The sequence below is a fragment of the Perissodus microlepis genome, chromosome 14 (assembly GCF_051167445.1).
Source record: "Perissodus microlepis isolate ML-2025 ecotype Zambia chromosome 14, ASM5116744v1, whole genome shotgun sequence".
NCBI lineage: Eukaryota > Metazoa > Chordata > Actinopteri > Cichliformes > Cichlidae > Perissodus > Perissodus microlepis.
The window spans coordinates 29670623-29682294 of NC_140474.1; the positions used below are offsets into that span (position 1 = coordinate 29670623).

General features: G+C 40.3%; 1 protein-coding gene across 3 annotated transcripts; it reads left to right on the forward strand.

Annotated features, from left to right (window-relative positions):
* Positions 1–207: 207 nt before the first annotated feature.
* Positions 208–10218, forward strand: LOC146374147 (TRPM8 channel-associated factor homolog). 3 transcript variants are annotated; one of them, XM_084950274.1, is made up of 13 exons: positions 208–431; positions 1027–1090; positions 1469–2219; positions 2973–3189; positions 3734–4028; positions 4809–5110; positions 5448–5622; positions 5751–5845; positions 6128–6341; positions 6652–6888; positions 8314–8531; positions 8646–8759; positions 9040–10218. In XM_084950274.1, the coding sequence occupies exons 3-13, from the start codon at positions 1570–1572 to the stop codon at positions 9280–9282; spliced, it is 2760 nt and encodes a 919-aa protein (XP_084806400.1). In that variant the 5' UTR covers positions 208–431; positions 1027–1090; positions 1469–1569; the 3' UTR covers positions 9283–10218. The 3 variants fall into 3 exon arrangements, with proteins under 3 accessions (XP_084806400.1, XP_084806402.1, XP_084806401.1); XM_084950276.1 differs by having other exon boundaries at positions 1031–1090; XM_084950275.1 differs by lacking the exon at positions 208–431 and adding an exon at positions 449–662.
* Positions 10219–11672: the final 1454 nt, after the last annotated feature.

Genomic DNA, 11672 nt, shown 5'->3' on the forward strand with positions numbered 1-11672 from the left:
ATTATGTATTTACAGTCTAGGTTTATTTTTTTTCTAAAATATTCAGCAATATTATCCAACATTAATTACGTACAGAGTTGGGAGTCAGCATTGAAATCACTTGATGTGCGATAGTTTGTTAATATAGCAAAACCTGTGCTGGACTGCGCAGTCAGATGGTGAAAAACTGCAGGATAAAGAAAACTTTATCCTGTTGGCTTTCTGAGTCACTCGGCACCCGTACCGTGTTATCTGAAAGAAAAGCGCAACAACATTCTAAACTTCTGCTGACTGGACCACATTATAATATTTCCATCTCATTTTTGGACTCTGTCTTTGTTGACACGTGTAATATAACAACACTGTATATTTATAATACTCTCACTGGATGTAATAAGACGTCGTTATTTGCTACTCACCGAAGGAGTTAAATATTTAACACATCCGCATTGGTGAGTCACTATTTTGGTTTTCAGGTCCTATAATGGGCGAGGCAGGGAGAAAAAGTTGATACGGAAAGAAGACAAAGTAACACATTGTCCTGGTTACATTTTGAGCTAAAAGCTCATCTGAAGACTAATTCAGTGTGACAAAATAGTGAGCACTATTTATTATCCAAACCTTTAGTCTAAAGCCTAACGACGAACGGATAAAGAGTAATCACGCTATGCTATCCCGCTATGGTAATGCTGAAAGATGTAATAATTTGATATGGTGCAAAACACACTGAATTAAAAACACCACATTCTTCTGTTTATTTTACCTCCAGAAAGTTCTCCGCTGTGCCCTTTAGCGTTCTCAACTAGTTACTAAAGATGACAGGATGAGCAGGTTTCTCTGTGGGCTTCATACTCGTTTAGGGTGTATCAGTAATTACAACATTCACACAATGGGAATGTTGACATACTGCTGTCATTTTCCATGCTTCTGTTTATTTTTTGCTGTGCTCAGTAGCCCGTCTGTGGGCTGTCCTCATTGTAACCTACCACTCATGATCTCCTCAACTCCTCAAATAGGCACTCACTTTCACATTCTTTATTCTGTCAGGTAGAGCTCTTTGTGTCACCTGCTTTGAAAAACTCTTGAGCTGCACCGGAAAGTCATCTTGCAGGTAAAAATATTATTATTAAATAAAAGAATGCCTTTTTTTTTTTAAAGTTGTTTAGTAGTAATGAGATATGTAAAATCTGGGTCTTGGTTGTACCAAGTGGAAAGCAGCTATTTAACTTTTTTATCTCTGAATCAGCTTTATTTACTGTAATGTTTTGTCATGACTTATGAGGCATTAGTCACCAGTCATACTTTCATTTTATTTATTTATTTTTTTGTTATCTTATTCACACTACACCGTGAATATGATTCTTGTTTTTGCATATATTACCTACTTTAACTGCTGTGTGAGTGCAAATTTTTGTTTCACCTCAAGTGAATACGTGTGCTGGAATGATAATAAAAAACAATGAATTTTTTTTCTGCCCTATTTCCACAGGTCACCTTGGCATACATTGATGCAGGAAATACTGTGAAATCAAATCTGTTAAGACAACTTGCCCTCGACATTCAGTCTTCAGAGTAAAAATCCTCTACACTATGTCATCTAACCAATTGTTAAAAAGCCAAGATGAACAGGCCTACATGTCCCTGATGAGAGGCATGAAGGAGCTGGACCTACATGGACCCTGTGTTCCCAGTGACCTGGTGCTGATCGGAGACCATGCCTTTCCTTTAGCAATGAACAGCCGAGGTCAGGTGCTGATGGCTGCCTCTCTGTACGGCAGTGGAAGGATTGTGGTCCTGGGTCATGAGGGCTACTTGACAGCATTTCCTGCTCTGGTAGAAAATGCTGTGACCTGGCTGAGAGGCGATGGCTCTGATAACCTCTCAGTCGGGGTGCACAGAAAAGTTAGTGCAGTTGCTAATAACCTCCAAAAATCCAGCTTCCAAGTAGAAGTTGTGGGAGCCTTCAGTGACAAACAGGGAGTTGGTGTTTATGTGACCGATGCCTACAGCGTGGGCTCAGACCCAGTGGAGCTTGTAGCATTTCTGAAAGCTGGAGGAGGGGTGCTGATAGCTGGGCAGGCATGGGGCTGGGCTGCAGATCACCCCAAAGAGAACGCACTGCATCAGTTTGATGGGAATAAAGTATCGGGAGTGGCAGGAATCTACTTCACTGAGCGTTGTGGTGAAGTGGAGAACCTGCCTGTCTACCCTCAGATCCCGTCCTCCTGGATGTCTGTGGTGTGAGTGTTTAATATAGTTCTGTTTTGTTGTTATTGTTACTGTTAGTTTAAACCCACAAGTTAACTATAACATGAAATAAATTGCAAACTACTATAGATTGCATATAGAGTTTTAAATAAAATATTATTATTACATTTAATGTAAACTTTTACATAATTTTACATGGATTTATCAGTTTTGACATTTTCTGCCTAAGCAATAAAACAAAGTATCTATTGATGTCAAACTCAGCACCTGTGAATTTACAAAAGGACTGTATTTTTACAGGACTGTGTTTATAATAACAGTAGGAAAATCAATTTTATGTTTCATATTTATTAATTTAATATCAGAATACTTTATTGATCCCTAGGGGAAATTATTTTGGTTACAGTGCTCTGGTACAAACAGTAACAAAGACAGACAATACACTACAGTAAGAAAATAGCACAATATATACAAAATATACATACATATATATAGATATATTGATAAATATCTGAATAAGAAAGAAGAGCATGTGCAAAAAGGGTGTAGCTACTGCAGTATACAGTGTGTTAAGTGGATGAGTTGTACAGGGAGATGGCAACAGGCAGGAATGTATTCCTGTGTTGTTCAGTGGTGCTTTTTTACATTCTGAAAATGTAAAAATTAAACTTGCTTGTACGTTGGTTAATTGTTTTCTTAACATGCAAAAACAGATAAAAAATGCAATTTACACAATTATTCTTAACTGTGTCTCTCATTCCTATCATGACTCTTCCACCTTTCAGCTTGGGTAAGGATTTTGAGGACGACTTGCAGTTCTTACTCCAGGGGGTTTCGGAGTTCCAGGTCCCGTCTAATTTAACTGCTTCCGAGGTTTTAGTCCATGGACCGCTAGCATTTCCCATCGCGACCACAGATGATGGACGGGCGTTCCTGGCAGGAGGCTACTATGGACAGGGACGAGTGATTGTGGCTACACATGAAGGATTTCTGGGACTCGAGGTAAATGTGAGAGTTGGGCTTCCTTTCCAAGCACTCATAGGTCAGAATCAGCACGTGATTCGGACCTATGAATGAACAGGTTTCCTTTGATTTTACAAGTTTGATTTGCATCAGAAGGTTTTTATGTGTGTCACTGTAATGAATAGTTTCTTTGTTAACTGATTGCCAAGACTTGGGTGAATAATTTAATTTAAAACAATGCTATTCTCATTGCCTAGGATGGATAGAGGGATGGAGGTTAAAGTTTAGGTTAGGGTTGGGTTCTCCACTGATGATGACTCAGGCCTCAGAGGGGTAAAAATGTGAGTAGTAGTAGTTTGTGCAACTCAGAATGGATGTATGACTGTTTTTATTGTGTTTCTCCCTGACTTTGGAGCAAACATTGCAGATAACATAAATTGTGTATTGTGATAGGGTTAGAGTTAGGAGTCAGTGGTAAACAGACCTATAATGGTTAAAAAGGAGATGTTTCTGCTGTTTTGATGCAATTTTTATACATCTTATGTACACTGCATCTGTTCCTGATTTCCTTCTATTCTTTTAGAGTATGGCTCCATTTTGGCAAAATGCCATTCACTGGTTGGATGAAGGCCGCAGAGGGGTTGTAGGTGTCATGAATATAGATGCTGCACTCAATATTCTCAGCAAGTCAGGGCTGAAGTGTGAGAAGGCAAACTTCAGGAAAGACCTCAGCGTGTTTGTGTGTAAAGCGTATATCACTGAGCATTTGGAGGAAATCAAAAACTTTGTGGCAGAGGGAGGAGGCTTGCTGATTGGAGGACATGCCTGGTGGTGGGCACAGACACATGCTGGGCAAAATCCGCTTACAGATTTCTCAGGTATGAAAATGCACCTCAAGACTCTGATTATATAAACTTGATGATCTGGTTTCTCCTGGCCCTGATAGTACGACCTTGGCTAGCTTGGCTTTAGCTTAGATTGTTGCCATTATAGCGCAGCTAGTTGACCTGGCGACCCATGTACCAAAGGCTTTGTGGGAGCCTGGGTTGAGTTCACTCCATTTCCCCAAACCTCTCCCCTGTTTCCTGTCTAGTCTCTGCAGTGCCCTGTCCAAGAAAAACTGAAATGGCAAAATAAGTCATGTGGACTGATTGGTCATGTTCAAGGATCAGTCCAGAAGGGTAACGAGCTGTTCCACAGTCAAAATGGAGTGTGCATTTGAAAAAAAGTAATTTTTTCACATGCAACCGTTAGAGGCTTCTCTTCAAAATTGAATCAACTTTGGCAGGAAAGTTGAACACTGTAATACTCCTTCTGTTTCAATACAATCTTTGGTCTTCATTTTTAGGACACGGGGACACCAATTTGTCTGCCATCTATGAGTTTCATATAAATTGTTAAAAAGATTTTGGGACCCAGTTTGCTGGTAGTGTTTTTATAACTTACATATATCAACCCAGAAACTGCTCAAAATCCTTCTACACTACAAACCACATTTACCCATAAAAAAGACACTATCATAGAGCTCTTTTATTCTACAAGTACAGTGGTCTGACAGCACACACAGTATCATCCAAATAAACAAACTTCTGATTAGTGTGACATCTCCAACAATACACCAGAGTATATTATGTCAGATTTGCTTTAATGTCTTTCAGGAAACAAGATCTTAAATCAAATGGGATTGAGCCTGTTGGGAGCAACAATCGGAGGAGGAACATACAAAGCTCTCGTACCCAGCCAGGCTATTAAAGACAGCTACCACTTCCGCCACCTTCTATACCGCTTTGCTGCCCATGTGACTGCAGGTGAAAAACTTAGCCAGCATGAGGAGAGATGTCTGAAAAGGCTGGGCAACGACTGCAATGTTTACTTGCAGATGAAAGCCCATGACTCCTCCCACTACAGACAAGTGTTGGCCACACTCACTGACGTGTTAAAGAGGTCAGGCCTGCCACAGGTGAGTAGACAAAAATAATATGAAGACCTTTTAAAATAACAAAATTAAACAAAGCTATGCTGGCTGATGTGGTTTGTGACCATTATGTGTGCCAAAACATTACAGTGCATGTCACAGCTATTAGTTGGTATATTACAGCTATCAACAAGTAATATGTGTCTCAAAAATGTGTTTTAAAAAAGAAACAACAACGCCAATGTGTTTTAAACATGATTGACCACTGCTTTTTATGGATGGGGTGTGGTGGAGGTGGAGGGGGTGAGTGGTTGCCTTTGTTTCTGCAGATAGTGTCATAATATAGGGACATATATAATGACATTGACTATTCACTTTCAAGGTGAGTGACAGCTGCCCTGTAAAGAGTCCCAAAGACCACCTCCTCCTCGCTGTGGGTACCCAGGTATATAAGGTTTGCCCAGATCCCGATGCTCTCCTGCCCTACCTCATCAAGGACAACCCAATGATGGCTGTTGTCTATAACCACCGGATCAAGGTGGATGTTGATACAGCAGGTCAGATCTCACTGCTGTGTTAAAAATGTGTTAATATATGCAGCTCATTGCAAACACTGGAAACTGTGAAACATAGTTTTTAAAATGCATATTTTATACCTGTAAACGTCCCTGATTGTCTGTTTCAGATAGGGAAGACTGGATCAGTACAGGTCTCTACCTCTCTCCTGGTATGAAGACCTACATCGCTATACCACCTCAGATTGTCAACAAGGATTGGAAGGTACAGCATATGAAGTCAATTGATTTTGAGTTCAACCCCATGTAAGTCTCTGTCTCCAGTAGTGACAGAGACTCACCATAAGTAACATGAGCTGTACTTATGTTCTGAGGTGCCAGAACCTGAATTTTTTTTTTGTGGTGAATAGATACTGTAAGTTGTTTCAGGTCATTTAGGTGTCTAAACACAGAGGAGTCCTTGCAATTTTTAGACATTCCTTTTTACAGTGTTCAATACTTTAGCATATAGAGATTGCTTACAATGCATTTTTCTTTTCTTCTGCAGATTCAGATAGGATGTCAAACTGATTCACTGCACCACCATGAGGAGCTGAAGAGACCACCGTCTGTCCATGAGCGATTTCCTGTCACATCAGAGATGATACAGGTTTGGAACCTGTGGGGAGGACTCATCTACCTTGTGGCCCCACCCAAAACACAAGTGAAGGGGTTGGAAGTCATAGTGCAGATGGCTGTACCTGCTCCATACTATAAGTCTGGTGAGTCTGTGGTGGATTTGACTTTGTTAACTTTGTTTGTACTGGTCTAATAGACTATTCTCAAACAGTTTATAAGGCGATTTAAGGGGCTGAGGGCAGCATCTCCCTGGTTCTAATCAAATATGAAGTGTTAGGAGTGTTAGAAGTGTTCAGTAAAGTAAATATCCAACAGTTTAACGTCTGATACAATGAATTAGACTTCCCTAACTGTTAATATTTCAAGTTGGTGTTAGCTAGCCCTTAATTCTGTTTTTATGTGTTGGAGCCTGAAGCATTTTAATAAATTCACTCCTCTCTTTGTTCTTTTCAGGTGTAACAACTGCAGCTGAGTGGTCGTTGCTGCGCACAGCTCCTTCACCCTGGGCAGAGTTGGAGTTTGAAAACATCATTCTCACCGTACCGTCAGATGCTGTTCGGGGTTTGGAGCGCCCTGACGAGGTGGCCGCTCTGTGGGATGAAATCATGAGGGCCATTGCAGATCTGTCTGCCAAACCACACAAATTTCCCCGCAAGGAGCGCTTTGTGGCAGATGTGCAGATTTCTGCTGGTAAGTGCATTTTGCATCATGTTGTATATACACCTGCCTTTAACTGGCTTGTCATATGTAGAGTCTCGAGTAATGCTGGGTGACAAGAAGGAATGCATGGTCCAGTTCTCTGAACTAGCAAACAGAAAGTATTTAGTCACCAATACAAATCATTGAGGTAAGGTGTTCCAATCACTTCCATGACACAGGTGTATAAAATCAAGCACCAAAGCATGCAGACTGCTTCTATGAACATTTGTAAAAGAATTGGTCGCTTTCAGGAGCTCAGGGAATTCCAGTGTGGTAATGTGATAGGATACCACCTCAGCATGAAGTCCAGTCATGATATTTCCTCATTACTAAACATAGTGAGTAGTGGAACGGACTGGGAACAACAGCAACTCAGCCACAAGGAGGTAGGTAAGTAAAATCACAAAGCAGGGTCATCGGATTGGGAAGTGTATAGCATGCAGAGGTTGCCAACTTCCTGCAGACCTGCAAACTTCATGTGGCCTTCAGATTAGCTCAAGAACAGTGCACAGAGAGCTTCATGGAAAGGGTTTCCATGCCCGAAACCTGATTCCAAACTTTACACCACGAGGGACAGTGCAAAGCATATAAACCTTTCCATTTAATGCTTTGAACTAGTGCAAAGCATTGTGCTTTGGTGATGTACAGAATGCTGCTACTGGAGACTTTGTATCTGACCACACAAATGCGCTTCTGGATGGTCAAAAATTCCCATAAACACACTCCTAAATGTTGTGGAAAACCTTCCCAGAAGAGTTGAAGCTGTTATATCTGCACATGGTGGGCTGACATCATATTAAACCCTATGGATTCAGAATGGGATGTCACCCAAAGTTGTGTGGGTGTGAAGGTGGACGAACAAATACTTTTGGCAAAATAGTGCATATATACAGTCACAATGCTGGCTTCAGCTGTCTAACAAGTTTCAGAAAATGAGGTGTGTGCACACTTAATCCCTGTAAGCTGAAAGCTCAGGCTTTAGAGCTCTAAATGCTTATTCATCAGACAGTTTTTCCTTCTACTTTTGGCTCCGTTTGAAATCCCTGAGGGTGTGTATCCCCAGCTTAGCCTCTGAGTGCAGAAGCTCTACCCATTTGTTATTGAAGTCTTGTGTTTATAAAGAACTGCCAATCAGAGAAACTTGTTTAAACGTCTATCCATCCACCGGTGTCTATCTCAGCTGTGACAGGGCAAAAGGCTGAGCAGACCTTGGACAGGTCGCAAGACCACTGCAGGGTTACCACAGAGACAGATGAACATTTACACTTAACATGACTAACTTTTACTGAAGAACCATAATCATATCATGCTTTTGGTTGTTTGTTTGTTAATTGTTTTTTTTTTTTTTTAAATAAAAGCTATAAAATCTGAAAGAATCATCACTATACCACTGTTCATTTCTCTTTTTCTGTTCAGGCTGGATGCATGCAGGTTATCCTATCATGGCACACAAAGTCTCAGCTGCTGAGCTGGTCGGTGTTAAAAAAGGTAAAGAAATGTGGGGCCCCATCCACGAGCTGGGACACAACCAACAGAGAGGCTGCTGGGAGTTCCCACCAAACACCACAGAGTGTACATGCAACCTGTGGTCAGTGTATGTGCATGAAGAGGTGCTGGGCATCAAGAGGGAGAAGGTGGAGTAAATCACATGTGTCTATTTTGATATCCCATGATAACTGATGATTGAACTCAGTTTTTACTAAGAGTAAAATATTTTACAATCATCTCATTCCATGTTTTTAATGCAGGCTCATGGAGCTATGACTGCAGAAAATCGACAAAGTCGAGCCAAGGATTACGTCGCAGGAGGCAGGAAACCTGAGAGCTGGAGCATGTGGGTGGCTCTGGAAACATATATGCAGGTGAGAGAATTCTACTCTGTAGAAAAACTGTCCTTTGTCCACACTGGAGTGACCTGCTTTCACTGGAAAAGAATGATTGCATGTAAAACTGAAAGCAGAGTGTGAAACAAGGAGAGTTCCAGAAACTGTAAGATGATATCTTTTAAATCAAGTCACTATCAAGAAAGTGTGGAGACAGAATTAAAACAGTATCTTAACAAACAGAAATAAGCCTGACATGAACACTTTATTGCACATAACATGATTATCAGCATTATGATTTTTGTCTCCTCATCTGCAGCTCCAGGAAAGGTTTGGCTGGGATGCCTTTAAGAAGGTGTTTACTGCATATCATCACATGAAAGACATCCCCAAGGACAACAAAGGAAAGATGAACCTGTATGCTGAGACTTTCTCCCAGACTGTGGGGGTGGACCTGACTGGCTTCTTTAAGGCCTGGGGCTGGCCAATAGAAACAGCCACTGAAGGGAAGCTCTCAACACTGCCTCCCTGGAACGATCACCCCATGACCCAGTATAACTAAACCTCAGACCACTGCAGTGTGCAGAGAAATGGTTTCAACCAATATCTTAATTTGAAGTGAATGATGGGCAACACGGTGGACTGATTTGGTGTCTGGTGTTCTGTTTTAACAACATTTATTAGAGTATCTGAATAGAGAAACAGAAATGGTGGACTGAGGTTGTAGGTATTGAATCTTTCCCTTTATTTTGTACTGGTCTGAAAACATACTAAAGCATTGCACTATTATAGCATACATTGCAATTATTTGTCTTCCACTGTGCTCTATGTGCTCTACTGAATACTTTCACTGCAAACCTTTCATTACAAATAATAGCAGTCTTTTGTGAGGACACAGTTGTTAATATTAGGACACTAATATCATTAGAAATTTGGATTTACTTTATGTGAAAAGGAAAATATTGAATCTCTCATTTGCTCTGCTTCTGTATTTTCATGTTTGCATTTCCAAGTTGCACTACAGACGTCAGACTTTTTAATAAAAGAACTTTTGTCTTTAGTTTTACTACACTGATATCTGAAACAGTAAGAGAAATCACTTTATCTCTAAAAGACTTCTTTTTTTCAATTCAGATCTTAAGTGAGAAAAGCAGTGAATGGCTTTGTTTCATTCTGAAATCTTTGTCTCTGCGATCATTTGAGCAAAGCCAAATAATTTTGTTCCCTGCAGAAAATGCAACTTGATGTTTGTGACTTGTGAAAACTGGAAGACATTACATTACTAAACAGAGATCGTTTCTGAAGATGAAAATGTTCTTGCATGTTTGCATATTTATTACTTAGTTGCATTTCTTTACTTGCATCCAAAACTGTCATGGTTTTCTTCCACACATAAACACACACAGTGACATATCGGATTCTATAAGTGTTAATATTGCAGAGCCAGCCCTTAAAACTAGATGAATGGGTGCGTAATAAAGCCTGGGTGTGTCGCTTGTCTGAGTTTTAAAAACAGATGCTGAATGTTGACTAACAGGTTTTGAAGCCTTCTCTGTTCACTGACACCTCGTCTTTCACTTAATTCCATCAGCCTGAGTCAGTCGGTTGCCCTGACTAAAGTCACTCCTCTAATTGTCTTTGTCTTTTTCACTCAAGTAGCCCCTCCTGTTCTTATTTGTATACACTCACTTGCTGTTGTTGCAAAGTTTTCACCAGTCGTTCTAAAACCACAGATTCAGCCAGCCCTATAGGCTGAGGAAGGCTGTTTCAGCTACAACATCAAAATTTGATGGCCTCTGATTATAAAATAAGAGCTTGAAAATAAGGCTTGAAGGGCCAACAGCAGTAGCAGTATAATGTCTGAGAATCTCTGCTATATACCTGGGACCCTGGCCATGTAGGACTTTATGTTATTAAGATTATTAAGACCCTCGATCAGTCCAAGTAACTGACGGGCCACAGCTTTCTCTCAAATGGTTGGGGGTGAAGGGATGGAGACAGGACAAAGGTGACACCCTGGTTGTGTCTTTGCCGTGTAATTTGTATTTTACTCCCTACATTCAGCCTTTATGCACTTCTTTCTATGGTGACATATAATCATTGATCCAAGGGAAAAGATTGATGGCTCGAGGTAATCCAGATTCTAAAGGGGCTACACTATCAAGAAATGATCTACACAGATCATTAAATCATTCATGTAAATCACTAAAAACCCAGGTGTTCAAATGTAAAAATAGGAGAACAGAGCTGCTGAATTGTCATTAACAATGCCAGACTGAGTCTGCTATGGGAACACAAAATTAGTGGTGTTATATTTTGACAGTAAATCAGACGTACAAAGGTTGTTTAAGGACAGGCCACGAGTAGAAACATACTCCAGGGTGTGCTCACCGATAAGAACGGGACTATTAAGAATATTACAACCAGAGGAAAGATCTAAGAAAGAAGATGTGAAAGTTAAAGTCACCAACCATAATGAACTGGTCAAATTAAAGAACAACAGATGAAAACACATTTGAGAGTTTATTTAGGAATTCAGAAGGGAATTTAGGAGGATGATAGAAAACAAGGAGACTGGATTCTTACACAAAGTATTTTGAATGAATTAAAAAAAGAAGGTAAAAGTAAATGGAACACAATTTAAGTTGTTCCTGTAAACCCTTCTGTTGAATGAAAAAATTAAGAAGGGAGTAGAAGTTTGATGAAAATGTTACAGTCTCCTTCTGTGTGTTATAATTACAGAATTTAGTTAACCTGATCAGATTCTGAGGTCAGTGACATAGTGGACATAGGATAGCAACACAGTGGACTTAGTTTGTGAGGCCTGCAGAGAAAGCTGGCAGATAAAACAGAACTACTCATGGCTGAGAAGGGGAAGAAGACTCCAGAGGCAGTCACGTGTAGCAAAATTGACAATATACAGCATGTTAACTGCTAGAAATGAGCCAACTA

Coding starts and splice junctions, on each gene's coding strand:
- LOC146374147 (XM_084950274.1), top strand. CDS start 1,570: ATGTCATCTAACCAATTGTTAAAAAGCCAAGATGAACAGGCCTACATG. Junction 5,623..5,750: donor GGTGGATGTTGATACAGCAG/GTCAGATCTCAC, acceptor TGTCTGTTTCAG/ATAGGGAAGACTGGATCAGT. Junction 5,846..6,127: donor TTGTCAACAAGGATTGGAAG/GTACAGCATATG, acceptor TTTCTTCTGCAG/ATTCAGATAGGATGTCAAAC.